Genomic DNA, 18987 nt, shown 5'->3' on the forward strand with positions numbered 1-18987 from the left:
GACCCTGTACATGTAGAGATACAATGGTGAGGAGCAGACCCTGACCCTGTACATGTAGAGATACAATGGTGAGGAGCAGACCCTGACTCTGTACATGTAGAGATACAATGATGAGGAGCAGACCCTGACCCTGTACATGTAGAGATACAATGGTGAGGAGCAGACCCTGACCCTGTACATGTAGAGATACAATGGTGAGGAGCAGACCCTGACCCTGTACATGTAGAGATACAATGGTCAGGAGCAGTCCCTGACCCTGTACATGTAGAGATACAATGGTGAGGAGCAGACCCTGACTCTGTACATGTAGAGATACAATGGTGAGGAGCAGCCTCTGACTCTGTACATGTAGAGAGATACAATGGTCAGGAGCAGTCCCTGACCCTGTACATGTAGAGATACAATGGTGAGGAGCAGTCCCTGACCCTGTACATGTAGAGATACAATGGTGAGGAGCAGTCCCTGACCCTGTACATGTAGAGATACAATGGTGAGGAGCAGACCCTGACCCTGTACATGTAGAGATACAATGGTGAGGAGCAGACCCTGACCCTGTACATATAGAGATACAATGGTGAGGAGCAGCCCCTGACCCTGTACATGTAGAGATACAATGGTGAGGAGCAGTCCCTGACCCTGTACATGTAGAGATACAATGGTGAGGAGCAGACCCTGACCCTGTACATGTAGAGATACAATGATGAGGAGCAGACCCTGACCCTGTACATGTAGAGATACAATGGTGAGGAGCAGACCCTGACCCTGTACATGTAGAGATACAATGGTGAGGAGCAGACCCTGACCCTGTACATGTAGAGATACAATGGTCAGGAGCAGTCCCTGACCCTGTACATGTAGAGATACAATGGTGAGGAGCAGACCCTGACTCTGTACATGTAGAGATACAATGGTGAGGAGCAGCCTCTGACTCTGTACATGTAGAGAGATACAATGGTCAGGAGCAGTCCCTGACCCTGTACATGTAGAGATACAATGGTGAGGAGCAGTCCCTGACCCTGTACATGTAGAGATACAATGGTGAGGAGCAGACCCTGACCCTGTACATGTAGAGATACAATGGTGAGGAGCAGACCCAGACCCTGTACATGTAGAGATACAATGGTGAGGAGCAGACCCTGACCCTGTACATGTAGAGATACAATGGTGAGGAGCAGACCCTGACCCTGTACATGTAGAGATACAATGGTGAGGAGCAGCCTCTGACCCTGTACATGTAGAGATACAATGGTGAGGAGCAGATCCTGACCCTGTACATGTAGAGATACAATGGTGAGGAGCAGACCCTGACCCTGTACATGTAGAGATACAATGGTGAGGAGCAGACCCTGACCCTGTACATGTAGAGATACAATGGTGAGGAGCAGTCCCTGACCCTGTACATGTAGAGATACAATGGTGAGGAGCAGACCCTGACCCTGTACATGTAGAGATACAATGGTGAGGAGCAGACCCTGACCCTGTACATGTAGAGATACAATGGTGAGGAGCAGCCCCTGACCCTGTACATGTAGAGATACAATGGTGAGGAGCAGTCCCTGACCCTGTACATGTAGAGATACAATGGTGAGGAGCAGACCCTGACCCTGTACATGTAGAGATACAATGGTGAGGAGCAGACCCAGACCCTGTACATGTAGCGATACAATGGTGAGGAGCAGCCCCTGACCCTGTACATGTAGAGATACAATGGTGAGGAGCAGCCCCTGACCCTGTACATGTAGAGATACAATGGTGAGGAGCAGTCCCTGACCCTGTACATGTAGAGATACAATGGTGAGGAGCAGCCCCTGACCCTGTACATGTAGAGATACAATGGTGAGGAGCAGCCCCTGACCCTGTACATGTAGAGATACAATGGTGAGGAGCAGCCCCTGACCCTGTACATGTAGAGATACAATGGTGAGGAGCAGCCCCTGACCCTGTACATGTAGAGATACAATGGTGAGGAGCAGACCCTGACCCTGTACATGTAGAGATACAATGGTGAGGAGCAGCCTCTGACCCTGTACATGTAGAGATACAATGGTGAGGAGCAGTCCCTGACTCTGTACATGTAGAGATACAATGATGAGGAGCAGACCCTGACCCTGTACATGTAGAGATACAATGGTGAGGAGCAGTCCCTGACCCTGTACATGTAGAGATACAATGGTGAGGAGCAGACCCTGACCCTGTACATGTAGAGATACAATGGTCAGGAGCAGTCCCTGACCCTGTACATGTAGAGATACAATGGTGAGGAGCAGCCCCTGACCCTGTACATGTAGAGATACAATGGTGAGGAGCAGCCCCTGACCCTGTACATGTAGAGATACAATGGTGAGGAGCAGCCCCTGACCCTGTACATGTAGAGATACAATGGTGAGGAGCAGACCCTGACCCTGTACATGTAGAGATACAATGATGAGGAGCAGCCCCTGACCCTGTACATGTAGAGATACAATGGTGAGGAGCAGCCCCTGACCCTGTACATGTAGAGATACAATGGTGAGGAGCAGCCCCTGACCCTGTACATGTAGAGATACAATGGTGAGGAGCAGCCCCTGACCCTGTACATGTAGAGATACAATGGTGAGGAGCAGTCCCTGACCCTGTACATGTAGAGATACAATGGTGAGGAGCAGTCCCTGACCCTGTACATGTAGAGATACAATGGTGAGGAGCAGACCCTGACCCTGTACATGTAGAGATACAATGGTGAGGAGCAGACCCTGACCCTGTACATGTAGAGATACAATGGTGAGGAGCAGCCTCTGACCCTGTACATGTAGAGATACAATGGTGAGGAGCAGTCCCTGACTCTGTACATGTAGAGATACAATGATGAGGAGCAGACCCTGACCCTGTACATGTAGAGATACAATGGTGAGGAGCAGTCCCTGACCCTGTACATGTAGAGATACAATGGTGAGGAGCAGACCCTGACCCTGTACATGTAGAGATACAATGGTCAGGAGCAGTCCCTGACCCTGTACATGTAGAGATACAATGGTGAGGAGCAGACCCTGACTCTGTACATGTAGAGATACAATGGTGAGGAGCAGCCTCTGACTCTGTACATGTAGAGAGATACAATGGTCAGGAGCAGTCCCTGACCCTGTACATGTAGAGATACAATGGTGAGGAGCAGTCCCTGACCCTGTACATGTAGAGATACAATGGTGAGGAGCAGTCCCTGACCCTGTACATGTAGAGATACAATGGTGAGGAGCAGACCCTGACCCTGTACATGTAGAGATACAATGGTGAGGAGCAGTCCCTGACCCTGTACATGTAGAGATACAATGGTGAGGAGCAGACCCTGACCCTGTACATGTAGAGATACAATGGTGAGGAGCAGCCCCTGACCCTGTACATGTAGAGATACAATGGTCAGGAGCAGTCCCTGACCCTGTACATGTAGAGATACAATGGTGAGGAGCAGTCCCTGACCCTGTACATGTAGAGATACAATGGTGAGGAGCAGTCCCTGACCCTGTACATGTAGAGATACAATGGTGAGGAGCAGACCCTGACCCTGTACATGTAGAGATACAATGGTGAGGAGCAGTCCCTGACCCTGTACATGTAGAGATACAATGGTGAGGAGCAGACCCTGACCCTGTACATGTAGAGATACAATGGTGAGGAGCAGCCCTGACCCTGTACATGTAGAGATACAATGGTGAGGAGCAGTCCCTGACCCTGTACATGTAGAGATACAATGGTGAGGAGCAGACCCTGACCCTGTACATGTAGAGATACAATGGTGAGGAGCAGTCCCTGACCCTGTACATGTAGAGCTACAATGGTGAGGAGCAGCCTCTGACTCTGTACATGTAGAGATACAATGGTGAGGAGCAGACCCTGACCCTGTACATGTAGAGCTACAATGGTGAGGAGCAGCCTCTGACTCTGTACATGTAGAGATACAATGGTGAGGAGCAGACCCTGACCCTGTACATGTAGAGATACAATGGTGAGGAGCAGCCCTGACCCTGTACATGTAGCGATACAATGGTGAGGAGCAGACCCTGACTCTGTACATGTAGAGCTACAATGTTGAGGAGCAGACCCAGACCCTGTACATGTAGCGATACAATGGTGAGGAGCAGACCCTGACTCTGTACATGTAGAGCTACAATGTTGAGGAGCAGACCCAGACCCTGTACATGTAGAGATACAATGGTGAGGAGCAGACCCTGACCCTGTACATGTAGAGATACAATGGTGAGGAGCAGACCCTGACCCTGTACATATACATATACAATGGTGAGGAGCAGACCCTGACCCTGTACATGCAGATATACAATTTTGAGGAGCAGACCCTGACCCTGTACATATACATATACAATGGTGGGCAGTGTAGTCTTACTTTGATGGGGACACAACTTCAAAGCAGAATCTTCTGTCTGCATCAGGACACAACTTCACAGCACATAGTCGAAGATCAACGATCACAACCGTCAGAACTTTCTGGAAGAAGAATCAGTCATTCCATCGTAATACAAAACATAAGTCAATGAGGGGCTGAGTGTGGACATCTCCATGGTGACAACACTGCCTATACGTAGCATGCATCTGGTGTGTGAGAGGTGGTCAGCCTCGCTCCCCGGTGATGACACCACTGTTGTAATGCCATGTGCTCAGACATGGACCACATGCACTGCCTATACGTAGCATGCATCTGGTGTGAGAGGTGGTCAGCCTCGCTCCCTGGTGATGACACCACTGTTGTAATGCCATGTGCTCAGACATGGACCACATGCACTGCCTATACGTAGCATGCATCTGGTGTGTGAGAGGTGGTCAGCCTCGCTCCCTGGTGAGGACACCACTGTTGTAATGCCATGTGATCAGACATGGACCACATGCACTGCCTATACGTAGCATGCATCTGGTGTGTGAGAGGTGGTCAGCCTCGCTCCCCGGTGATGACACCACTGTTGTAATGCCATGTGATCAGACATGGACCACATGCACTGCCTATACGTAGCATGCATCTGGTGTGTGAGAGGTGGTCAGCCTCGCTCCCCGGTGAGGACACCACTGTTGTAATGCCATGTGATCAGACATGGACCACATGCACTGCCTATACGTAGCATGCATCTGGTGTGTGAGAGGTGGTCAGCCTCGCTCCCTGGTGATGACACCACTGTTGTAATGCCATGTGATCAGACATGGACCACATGCACTGCCTATACGTAGCATGCATCTGGTGTGTGAGAGGTGGTCAGCCTCGCTCCCTGGTGATGACACCACTGTTGTAATGCCATGTGCTCAGACATGGACCACATGCACTGCCTATACGTAGCATGCATCTGGTGTGTGAGAGGTGGTCAGCCTCGCTCCCTGGTGATGACACCACTGTTGTAATGCCATGTGATCAGACATGGACCACATGCACTGCCTATACGTAGCATGCATCTGGTGTGTGAGAGGTGGTCAGCCTCGCTCCCTGGTGAGGACACCACTGTTGTAATGCCATGTGATCAGACATGGACCACATGCACTGCCTATACGTAGCATGCATCTGGTGTGTGAGAGGTGGTCAGCCTCGCTCCCTGGTGATGACACCACTGTTGTAATGCCATGTGATCAGACATGGACCACATGCACTGCCTATACGTAGCATGCATCTGGTGTGTGAGAGGTGGTCAGCCTCGCTCCCTGGTGAGGACACCACTGTTGTAATGCCATGTGATCAGACATGGACCACATGCACTGCCTATACGTAGCATGCATCTGGTGTGTGAGAGGTGGTCAGCCTTGCTCCCCGGTGAGGACACCACTGTTGTAATGCCATGTGCTCAGACATGGACCACATGCACTGCCTATACATAGCATGCATCTGGTGTGTGAGAGGTGGTCAGCCTCGCTCCCTGGTGAGGACACCACTGTTGTAATGCCATGTGCTCAGACATGGACCACATGCACTGCCTATACGTAGCATGCATCTGGTGTGTGAGAGGTGGTCAGCCTCGCTCCCCGGTGATGACACCACTGTTGTAATGCCATGTGCTCAGACATGGACCACATGCACTGCCTATACGTAGCATGCATCTGGTGTGTGAGAGGTGGTCAGCCTCGCTCCCCGGTGATGACACTACTGTTGTAATGCCATGTGCTCAGACATGGACCACATGCACTGCCTATACGTAGCATGCATCTGGTGTGTGAGAGGTGGTCAGCCTTGCTCCCTGGTGATGACACCACTGTTGTAATGCCATGTGCTCAGACATGGACCACATGCACTGCCTATACGTAGCATGCATCTGGTGTGTGAGAGGTGGTCAGCCTCGCTCCCTGGTGAGGACACCACTGTTGTAATGCCATGTGATCAGACATGGACCACATGCACTGCCTATACGTAGCATGCATCTGGTGTGTGAGAGGTGGTCAGCCTCGCTCCCCGGTGAGGACACCACTGTTGTAATGCCATGTGATCAGACATGGACCACATGCACTGCCTATACGTAGCATGCATCTGGTGTGTGAGAGGTGGTCAGCCTCGCTCCCTGGTGAGGACACCACTGTTGTAATGCCATGTGATCAGACATGGACCACATGCACTGCCTATACGTAGCATGCATCTGGTGTGTGAGAGGTGGTCAGCCTCGCTCCCCGGTGATGACACCACTGTTGTAATGCCATGTGATCAGACATGGACCACATGCACTGCCTATACGTAGCATGCATCTGGTGTGTGAGAGGTGGTCAGCCTCGCTCCCTGGTGATGACACCACTGTTGTAATGCCATGTGATCAGACATGGACCACATGCACTGCCTATACGTAGCATGCATCTGGTGTGAGAGGTGGTCAGCCTCGCTCCCTGGTGATGACACCACTGTTGTAATGCCATGTGACCAGACATGGACCACATGCACTGCCTATACGTAGCATGCATCTGGTGTGTGAGAGGTGGTCAGCCTCGCTCCCTGGTGATGACACCACTGTTGTAATGCCATGTGATCAGACATGGACCACATGCACTGCCTATACGTAGCATGCATCTGGTGTGTGAGAGGTGGTCAGCCTCGCTCCCTGGTGATGACACCACTGTTGTAATGCCATGTGATCAGACATGGACCACATGCACTGCCTATACGTAGCATGCATCTGGTGTGTGAGAGGTGGTCAGCCTCGCTCCCTGGTGATGACACCACTGTTGTAATGCCATGTGATCAGACATGGACCACATGCACTGCCTATACGTAGCATGCATCTGGTGTGTGAGAGGTGGTCAGCCTCGCTCCCCGGTGAGGACACCACTGTTGTAATGCCATGTGCTCAGACATGGACCACATGCACTGCCTATACGTAGCATGCATCTGGTGTGTGAGAGGTGGTCAGCCTCGCTCCCTGGTGATGACACCACTGTTGTAATGCCATGTGCTCAGACATGGACCACATGCACTGCCTATACGTAGCATGCATCTGGTGTGTGAGAGGTGGTCAGCCTCGCTCCCCGGTGAGGACACCACTGTTGTAATGCCATGTGATCAGACATGGACCACATGCACTGCCTATACGTAGCATGCATCTGGTGTGTGAGAGGTGGTCAGCCTCGCTCCCCGGTGAGGACACCACTGTTGTAATGCCATGTGATCAGACATGGACCACATGCACTGCCTATACGTAGCATGCATCTGGTGTGTGAGAGGTGGTCAGCCTCGCTCCCCGGTGAGGACACCACTGTTGTAATGCCATGTGATCAGACATGGACCACATGCACTGCCTATACGTAGCATGCATCTGGTGTGTGAGAGGTGGTCAGCCTCGCTCCCTGGTGAGGACACCACTGTTGTAATGACATGTGCTCAGACATGGACCACATGCACTGCCTATACGTAGCATGCATCTGGTGTGTGAGAGGTGGTCAGCCTCGCTCCCCGGTGAGGACACCACTGTTGTAATGCCATGTGATCAGACATGGACCACATGCACTGCCTATACGTAGCATGCATCTGGTGTGTGAGAGGTGGTCAGCCTTGCTCCCCGGTGAGGACACCACTGTTGTAATGCCATGTGATCAGACATGGACCACATGCACTGCCTATACGTAGCATGCATCTGGTGTGTGAGAGGTGGTCAGCCTCGCTCCCCGGTGATGACACCACTGTTGTAATGCCATGTGATCAGACATGGACCACATGCACTGCCTATACGTAGCATGCATCTGGTGTGTGAGAGGTGGTCAGCCTCGCTCCCTGGTGATGACACCACTGTTGTAATGCCATGTGCTCAGACATGGACCACATGCACTGCCTATACGTAGCATGCATCTGGTGTGTGAGAGGTGGTCAGCCTCGCTCCCTGGTGATGACACCACTGTTGTAATGCCATGTGCTCAGACATGGACCACATGCACTGCCTATACATAGCATGCATCTGGTGTGTGAGAGGTGGTCAGCCTCGCTCCCTGGTGATGACACCACTGTTGTAATGCCATGTGATCAGACATGGACCACATGCACTGCCTATACGTAGCATGCATCTGGTGTGTGAGAGGTGGTCAGCCTCGCTCCCTGGTGAGGACACCACTGTTGTAATGCCATGTGCTCAGACATGGACCACATGCACTGCCTATACGTAGCATGCATCTGGTGTGTGAGAGGTGGTCAGCCTCGCTCCCTGGTGATGACACCACTGTTGTAATGCCATGTGATCAGACATGGACCACATGCACTGCCTATACGTAGCATGCATCTGGTGTGTGAGAGGTGGTCAGCCTCGCTCCCCGGTGAGGACACCACTGTTGTAATGCCATGTGATCAGACATGGACCACATGCACTGCCTATACGTAGCATGCATCTGGTGTGTGAGAGGTGGTCAGCCTCGCTCCCTGGTGATGACACCACTGTTGTAATGCCATGTGCTCAGACATGGACCACATGCACTGCCTATACGTAGCATGCATCTGGTGTGTGAGAGGTGGTCAGCCTCGCTCCCTGGTGATGACACCACTGTTGTAATGCCATGTGATCAGACATGGACCACATGCACTGCCTATACGTAGCATGCATCTGGTGTGTGAGAGGTGGTCAGCCTCGCTCCCCGGTGATGACACCACTGTTGTAATGCCATGTGATCAGACATGGACCACATGCACTGCCTATACGTAGCATGCATCTGGTGTGTGAGAGGTGGTCAGCCTCGCTCCCCGGTGAGGACACCACTGTTGTAATGCCATGTGATCAGACATGGACCACATGCACTGCCTATACGTAGCATGCATCTGGTGTGTGAGAGGTGGTCAGCCTCGCTCCCCGGTGAGGACACCACTGTTGTAATGCCATGTGCTCAGACATGGACCACATGCACTGCCTATACGTAGCATGCATCTGGTGTGTGAGAGGTGGTCAGCCTCGCTCCCTGGTGATGACACCACTGTTGTAATGCCATGTGATCAGACATGGACCACATGCACTGCCTATACGTAGCATGCATCTGGTGTGTGAGAGGTGGTCAGCCTCGCTCCCCGGTGAGGACACCACTGTTGTAATGCCATGTGATCAGACATGGACCACATGCACTGCCTATACGTAGCATGCATCTGGTGTGTGAGAGGTGGTCAGCCTCGCTCCCCGGTGAGGACACCACTGTTGTAATGCCATGTGCTCAGACATGGACCACATGCACTGCCTATACGTAGCATGCATCTGGTGTGTGAGAGGTGGTCAGCCTCGCTCCCCGGTGAGGACACCACTGTTGTAATGCCATGTGATCAGACATGGACCACATGCACTGCCTATACGTAGCATGCATCTGGTGTGTGAGAGGTGGTCAGCCTCGCTCCCTGGTGAGGACACCACTGTTGTAATGCCATGTGCTCAGACATGGACCACATGCACTGCCTATACGTAGCATGCATCTGGTGTGTGAGAGGTGGTCAGCCTCGCTCCCTGGTGAGGACACCACTGTTGTAATGCCATGTGCTCAGACATGGACCACATGCACTGCCTATACGTAGCATGCATCTGGTGTGTGAGAGGTGGTCAGCCTCGCTCCCTGGTGATGACACCACTGTTGTAATGCCATGTGCTCAGACATGGACCACATGCACTGCCTATACGTAGCATGCATCTGGTGTGTGAGAGGTGGTCAGCCTCGCTCCCTGGTGATGACACCACTGTTGTAATGCCATGTGATCAGACATGGACCACATGCACTGCCTATACGTAGCATGCATCTGGTGTGTGAGAGGTGGTCAGCCTCGCTCCCCGGTGAGGACACCACTGTTGTAATGCCATGTGATCAGACATGGACCACATGCACTGCCTATACGTAGCATGCATCTGGTGTGTGAGAGGTGGTCAGCCTCGCTCCCTGGTGATGACACCACTGTTGTAATGCCATGTGCTCAGACATGGACCACATGCACTGCCTATACGTAGCATGCATCTGGTGTGTGAGAGGTGGTCAGCCTCGCTCCCTGGTGATGACACCACTGTTGTAATGCCATGTGATCAGACATGGACAACATGCACTGCCTATACGTAGCATGCATCTGGTGTGTGAGAGGTGGTCAGCCTCGCTCCCTGGTGAGGACACCACTGTTGTAATGCCATGTGATCAGACATGGACCACATGCACTGCCTATACGTAGCATGCATCTGGTGTGTGAGAGGTGGTCAGCCTCGCTCCCTGGTGATGACACCACTGTTGTAATGCCATGTGCTCAGACATGGACCACATGCACTGCCTATACGTAGCATGCATCTGGTGTGTGAGAGGTGGTCAGCCTCGCTCCCCGGTGAGGACACCACTGTTGTAATGCCATGTGATCAGACATGGACCACATGCACTGCCTATACGTAGCATGCATCTGGTGTGTGAGAGGTGGTCAGCCTCGCTCCCCGGTGAGGACACCACTGTTGTAATGCCATGTGATCAGACATGGACCACATGCACTGCCTATACGTAGCATGCATCTGGTGTGTGAGAGGTGGTCAGCCTCGCTCCCCGGTGATGACACCACTGTTGTAATGCCATGTGCTCAGACATGGACCACATGCACTGCCTATACGTAGCATGCATCTGGTGTGTGAGAGGTGGTCAGCCTCGCTCCCTGGTGATGACACCACTGTTGTAATGCCATGTGATCAGACATGGACCACATGCACTGCCTATACGTAGCATGCATCTGGTGTGTGAAAGGTGGTCAGCCTCGCTCCCTGGTGAGGACACCACTGTTGTAATGCCATGTGATCAGACATGGACCACATGCACTGCCTATACGTAGCATGCATCTGGTGTGTGAGAGGTGGTCAGCCTCGCTCCCCGGTGAGGACACCACTGTTGTAATGCCATGTGATCAGACATGGACCACATGCACTGCCTATACGTAGCATGCATCTGGTGTGTGAGAGGTGGTCAGCCTCGCTCCCTGGTGAGGACACCACTGTTGTAATGCCATGTGCTCAGACATGGACCACATGCACTGCCTATACGTAGCATGCATCTGGTGTGTGAGAGGTGGTCAGCCTCGCTGCCTGGTGAGGACACCACTGTTGTAATGCCATGTGATCAGACATGGACCACATGCACTGCCTATACGTAGCATGCATCTGGTGTGTGAGAGGTGGTCAGCCTCGCTCCCTGGTGATGACACCACTGTTGTACTGCCATGTTATCAGACATGGACCACATGCACTGCCTATACGTAGCATGCATCTGGTGTGTGAGAGGTGGTCAGCCTCGCTCCCTGGTGATGACACCACTGTTGTAATGCCATGTGCTCAGACATGGACCACATGCACTGCCTATACGTAGCATGCATCTGGTGTGTGAGAGGTGGTCAGCCTCGCTCCCTGGTGAGGACACCACTGTTGTAATGCCATGTGATCAGACATGGACCACATGCACTGCCTATACGTAGCATGCATCTGGTGTGTGAGAGGTGGTCAGCCTCGCTCCCCGGTGAGGACACCACTGTTGTAATGCCATGTGATCAGACATGGACCACATGCACTGCCTATACGTAGCATGCATCTGGTGTGTGAGAGGTGGTCAGCCTCGCTCCCTGGTGATGACACCACTGTTGTAATGCCATGTGATCAGACATGGACCACATGCACTGCCTATACGTAGCATGCATCTGGTGTGTGAGAGGTGGTCAGCCTCGCTCCCTGGTGATGACACCACTGTTGTAATGCCATGTGCTCAGACATGGACCACATGCACTGCCTATACGTAGCATGCATCTGGTGTGTGAGAGGTGGTCAGCCTCGCTCCCCGGTGATGACACCACTGTTGTAATGCCATGTGCTCAGACATGGACCACATGCACTGCCTATACGTAGCATGCATCTGGTGTGTGAGAGGTGGTCAGCCTCGCTCCCCGGTGAGGACACCACTGTTGTAATGCCATGTGATCAGACATGGACCACATGCACTGCCTATACGTAGCATGCATCTGGTGTGTGAGAGGTGGTCAGCCTCGCTCCCCGGTGATGACACCACTGTTGTAATGCCATGTGCTCAGACATGGACCACATGCACTGCCTATACGTAGCATGCATCTGGTGTGTGAGAGGTGGTCAGCCTCGCTCCCCGGTGATGACACCACTGTTGTAATGCCATGTGCTCAGACATGGACCACATGCACTGCCTATACGTAGCATGCATCTGGTGTGTGAGAGGTGGTCAGCCTCGCTCCCCGGTGATGACACCACTGTTGTAATGCCATGTGCTCAGACATGGACCACATGCACTGCCTATACGTAGCATGCATCTGGTGTGTGAGAGGTGGGCAGCCTCGCTCCCCGGTGATGACACCACTGTTGTAATGCCATGTGCTCAGACATGGACCACATGCACTGCCTATACGTAGCATGCATCTGGTGTGTGAGAGGTGGTCAGCCTCGCTCCCTGGTGAGGACACCACTGTTGTAATGCCATGTGCTCAGACATGGACCACATGCACTGCCTATACGTAGCATGCATCTGGTGTGTGAGAGGTGGTCAGCCTCGCTCCCTGGTGAGGACACCACTGTTGTAATGCCATGTGATCAGACATGGACCACATGCACTGCCTATACGTAGCATGCATCTGGTGTGTGAGAGGTGGTCAGCCTCGCTCCCCGGTGAGGACACCACTGTTGTAATGCCATGTGATCAGACATGGACCACATGCACTGCCTATACGTAGCATGCATCTGGTGTGTGAGAGGTGGTCAGCCTCGCTCCCTGGTGAGGACACCACTGTTGTAATGCCATGTGCTCAGACATGGACCACATGCACTGCCTATACGTAGCATGCATCTGGTGTGTGAGAGGTGGTCAGCCTCGCTCCCTGGTGATGACACCACTGTTGTAATGCCATGTGATCAGACATGGACCACATGCACTGCCTATACGTAGCATGCATCTGGTGTGTGAGAGGTGGTCAGCCTCGCTCCCTGGTGATGACACCACTGTTGTAATGCCATGTGCTCAGACATGGACCACATGCACTGCCTATACGTAGCATGCATCTGGTGTGTGAGAGGTGGTCAGCCTCGCTCCCTGGTGATGACACCACTGTTGTAATGCCATGTGCTCAGACATGGACCACATGCACTGCCTATACGTAGCATGCATCTGGTGTGTGAGAGGTGGTCAGCCTCGCTCCCTGGTGAGGACACCACTGTTGTAATGCCATGTGATCAGACATGGACCACATGCACTGCCTATACGTAGCATGCATCTGGTGTGTGAGAGGTGGTCAGCCTCGCTCCCCGGTGAGGACACCACTGTTGTAATGCCATGTGATCAGACATGGACCACATGCACTGCCTATACGTAGCATGCATCTGGTGTGTGAGAGGTGGTCAGCCTCGCTCCCTGGTGAGGACACCACTGTTGTAATGCCATGTGCTCAGACATGGACCACATGCACTGCCTATACGTAGCATGCATCTGGTGTGTGAGAGGTGGTCAGCCTCGCTCCCTGGTGATGACACCACTGTTGTAATGCCATGTGATCAGACATGGACCACATGCACTGCCTATACGTAGCATGCATCTGGTGTGTGAGAGGTGGTCAGCCTCGCTCCCTGGTGAGGACACCACTGTTGTAATGCCATGTGATCAGACATGGGCCACATGCACTGCCTATACATAGCATGCATCTGGTGTGTGAGAGGTGGTCAGCCTCGCTCCCCGGTGATGACACCACTGTTGTAATGCCATGTGCTCAGACATGGACCACATGCACTGCCTATACGTAGCATGCATCTGGTGTGTGAGAGGTGGTCAGCCTCGCTCCCCGGTGATGACACCACTGTTGTAATGCCATGTGATCAGACATGGACCACATGCACTGCCTATACGTAGCATGCATCTGGTGTGTGAGAGGTGGTCAGCCTCGCTCCCTGGTGAGGACACCACTGTTGTAATGCCATGTGCTCAGACATGGACCACATGCACTGCCTATACGTAGCATGCATCTGGTGTGTGAGAGGTGGTCAGCCTCGCTCCCCGGTGATGACACCACTGTTGTAATGACATGTGATCAGACATGGACCACATGCACTGCCTATACGTAGCATGCATCTGGTGTGTGAGAGGTGGTCAGCCTCGCTCCCCGGTGAGGACACCACTGTTGTAATGCCATGTGATCAGACATGGACCACATGCACTGCCTATACGTAGCATGCATCTGGTGTGTGAGAGGTGGTCAGCCTCGCTCCCTGGTGATGACACCACTGTTGTAATGCCATGTGCTCAGACATGGACCACATGCACTGCCTATACGTAGCATGCATCTGGTGTGTGAGAGGTGGTCAGCCTCGCTCCCCGGTGATGACACCACTGTTGTAATGCCATGTGCTCAGACATGGACCACATGCACTGCCTATACGTAGCATGCATCTGGTGTGTGAGAGGTGGTCAGCCTCGCTCCCCGGTGATGACACCACTGTTGTAATGCCATGTGATCAGACATGGACCACATGCACTGCCTATACGTAGCATGCATCTGGTGTGTGAGAGGTGGTCAGCCTCGCTCCCTGGTGATGACACCACTGTTGTAATGCCATGTGATCAGACATGGACCACATGCACTGCCTATACGTAGCATGCATCTGGTGTGTGAGAGGTGGTCAGCCTCGCTCCCCGGTGATGACACCACTGTTGTAATGACATGTGATCAGACATGGACCACATGCACTGCCTATACGTAGCATGCATCTGGTGTGTGAGAGGTGGTCAGCCTCGCTCCCTGGTGATGACACCACTGTTGTAATGCCATGTGCTCAGACATGGACCACATGCACTGCCTATACGTAGCATGCATCTGGTGTGTGAGAGGTGGTCAGCCTTGCTCCCTGGTGATGACACCACTGTTGTAATGCCATGTGCTCAGACATGGACCACATGCACTGCCTATACGTAGCATGCATCTGGTGTGTGAGAGGTGGTCAGCCTCGCTCCCTGGTGAGGACACCACTGTTGTAATGCCATGTGATCAGACATGGACCACATGCACTGCCTATACGTAGCATGCATCTGGTGTGTGAGAGGTGGTCAGCCTCGCTCCCCGGTGAGGACACCACTGTTGTAATGCCATGTGATCAGACATGGACCACATGCACTGCCTATACGTAGCATGCATCTGGTGTGTGAGAGGTGGTCAGCCTCGCTCCCTGGTGATGACACCACTGTTGTAATGCCATGTGATCAGACATGGACCACATGCACTGCCTATACGTAGCATGCATCTGGTGTGTGAGAGGTGGTCAGCCTCGCTCCCCGGTGAGGACACCACTGTTGTAATGCCATGTGATCAGACATGGACCACATGCACTGCCTATACGTAGCATGCATCTGGTGTGTGAGAGGTGGTCAGCCTCGCTCCCTGGTGAGGACACCACTGTTGTAATGCCATGTGCTCAGACATGGACCACATGCACTGCCTATACGTAGCATGCATCTGGTGTGTGAGAGGTGGTCAGCCTCGCTCCCTGGTGATGACACCACTGTTGTAATGCCATGTGCTCAGACATGGACCACATGCACTGCCTATACGTAGCATGCATCTGGTGTGTGAGAGGTGGTCAGCCTCGCTCCCTGGTGAGGACACCACTGTTGTAATGCCATGTGCTCAGACATGGACCACATGCACTGCCTATACGTAGCATGCATCTGGTGTGTGAGAGGTGGTCAGCCTCGCTCCCCGGTGATGACACCACTGTTGTAATGCCATGTGATCAGACATGGACCACATGCACTGCCTATACGTAGCATGCATCTGGTGTGTGAGAGGTGGTCAGCCTCGCTCCCTGGTGAGGACACCACTGTTGTAATGCCATGTGATCAGACATGGACCACATGCACTGCCTATACGTAGCATGCATCTGGTGTGTGAGAGGTGGTCAGCCTCGCTCCCCGGTGAGGACACCACTGTTGTAATGCCATGTGATCAGACATGGACCACATGCACTGCCTATACGTAGCATGCATCTGGTGTGTGAGAGGTGGTCAGCCTCGCTCCCTGGTGATGACACCACTGTTGTAATGCCATGTGATCAGACATGGACCACATGCACTGCCTATACGTAGCATGCATCTGGTGTGTGAGAGGTGGTCAGCCTCGCTCCCCGGTGATGACACCACTGTTGTAATGCCATGTGATCAGACATGGACCACATGCACTGCCTATACGTAGCATGCATCTGGTGTGTGAGAGGTGGTCAGCCTCGCTCCCCGGTGAGGACACCACTGTTGTAATGCCATGTGCTCAGACATGGACCACATGCACTGCCTATACGTAGCATGCATCTGGTGTGTGAGAGGTGGTCAGCCTCGCTCCCCGGTGAGGACACCACTGTTGTAATGCCATGTGATCAGACATGGACCACATGCACTGCCTATACGTAGCATGCATCTGGTGTGTGAGAGGTGGTCAGCCTCGCTCCCTGGTGATGACACCACTGTTGTAATGCCATGTGCTCAGACATGGACCACATGCACTGCCTATACGTAGCATGCATCTGGTGTGTGAGAGGTGGTCAGCCTCGCTCCCTGGTGAGGACACCACTGTTGTAATGCCATGTGATCAGACATGGACCACATGCACTGCCTATACGTAGCATGCATCTGGTGTGTGAGAGGTGGTCAGCCTCGCTCCCCGGTGAGGACACCACTGTTGTAATGCCATGTGATCAGACATGGACCACATGCACTGCCTATACGTAGCATGCATCTGGTGTGTGAGAGGTGGTCAGCCTCGCTCCCTGGTGAGGACACCACTGTTGTAATGCCATGTGCTCAGACATGGACCACATGCACTGCCTATACGTAGCATGCATCTGGTGTGTGAGAGGTGGTCAGCCTCGCTCCCTGGTGATGACACCACTGTTGTAATGCCATGTGATCAGACATGGACCACATGCACTGCCTATACGTAGCATGCATCTGGTGTGTGAGAGGTGGTCAGCCTCGCTCCCTGGTGAGGACACCACTGTTGTAATGCCATGTGATCAGACATGGGCCACATGCACTGCCTATACATAGCATGCATCTGGTGTGTGAGAGGTGGTCAGCCTCGCTCCCTGGTGAGGACACCACTGTTGTAATGCCATGTGCTCAGACATGGACCACATGCACTGCCTATACGTAGCATGCATCTGGTGTGTGAGAGGTGGTCAGCCTCGCTCCCTGGTGATGACACCACTGTTGTAATGCCATGTGATCAGACATGGACCACATGCACTGCCTATACGTAGCATGCATCTGGTGTGTGAGAGGTGGTCAGCCTCGCTCCCTGGTGATGACACCACTGTTGTAATGCCATGTGATCAGACATGGACCACATGCACTGCCTATACGTAGCATGCATCTGGTGTGTGAGAGGTGGTCAGCCTCGCTCCCCGGTGATGACACCACTGTTGTAATGCCATGTGCTCAGACATGGACCACATGCACTGCCTATACGTAGCATGCATCTGGTGTGTGAGAGGTGGTCAGCCTCGCTCCCCGGTGATGACACCACTGTTGTAATGCCATGTGATCAGACATGGACCACATGCACTGCCTATACGTAGCATGCATCTGGTGTGTGAGAGGTGGTCAGCCTCGCTCCCTGGTGAGGACACCACTGTTGTAATGCCATGTGCTCAGACATGGACCACATGCACTGCCTATACGTAGCATGCATCTGGTGTGTGAGAGGTGGTCAGCCTCGCTCCCCGGTGATGACACCACTGTTGTAATGACATGTGATCAGACATGGACCACATGCACTGCCTATACGTAGCATGCATCTGGTGTGTGAGAGGTGGTCAGCCTCGCTCCCCGGTGAGGACACCACTGTTGTAATGCCATGTGATCAGACATGGACCACATGCACTGCCTATACGTAGCATGCATCTGGTGTGTGAGAGGTGGTCAGCCTCGCTCCCTGGTGATGACACCACTGTTGTAATGCCATGTGATCAGACATGGACCACATGCACTGCCTATACGTAGCATGCATCTGGTGTGTGAGAGGTGGTCAGCCTCGCTCCCCGGTGATGACACCACTGTTGTAATGACATGTGCTCAGACATGGACCACATGCACTGCCTATACGTAGCATGCATCTGGTGTGTGAGAGGTGGTCAGCCTCGCTCCCTGGTGATGACACCACTGTTGTAATGCCATGTGATCAGACATGGACCACATGCACTGCCTATACGTAGCATGCATCTGGTGTGTGAGAGGTGGTCAGCCTCGCTCCCTGGTGATGACACCACTGTTGTAATGCCATGTGCTCAGACATGGACCACATGCACTGCCTATACGTAGCATGCATCTGGTGTGTGAGAGGTGGTCAGCCTTGCTCCCTGGTGATGACACCACTGTTGTAATGCCATGTGCTCAGACATGGACCACATGCACTGCCTATACGTAGCATGCATCTGGTGTGTGAGAGGTGGTCAGCCTCGCTCCCTGGTGAGGACACCACTGTTGTAATGCCATGTGATCAGACATGGACCACATGCACTGCCTATACGTAGC

At 52.9% G+C, this 18987-nt stretch overlaps 1 protein-coding gene across 1 annotated transcript in view; it reads right to left on the reverse strand.

Moving 5' to 3' along the window:
• Nucleotides 1-18987, reverse strand: part of ACAP1 (ArfGAP with coiled-coil, ankyrin repeat and PH domains 1) — a 406972-nt gene that overhangs the window by 37889 nt on the left and 350096 nt on the right. The window contains exon 13 of the mRNA XM_077261424.1: nucleotides 4376-4476. Within this exon, the coding sequence (XP_077117539.1) occupies nucleotides 4376-4476 (101 nt within the window). The remainder of the gene's footprint in view (nucleotides 1-4375; nucleotides 4477-18987) is intronic.

The sequence above is a fragment of the Ranitomeya variabilis genome, chromosome 5 (assembly GCF_051348905.1).
Source record: "Ranitomeya variabilis isolate aRanVar5 chromosome 5, aRanVar5.hap1, whole genome shotgun sequence".
Taxonomy (NCBI): domain Eukaryota; kingdom Metazoa; phylum Chordata; class Amphibia; order Anura; family Dendrobatidae; genus Ranitomeya; species Ranitomeya variabilis.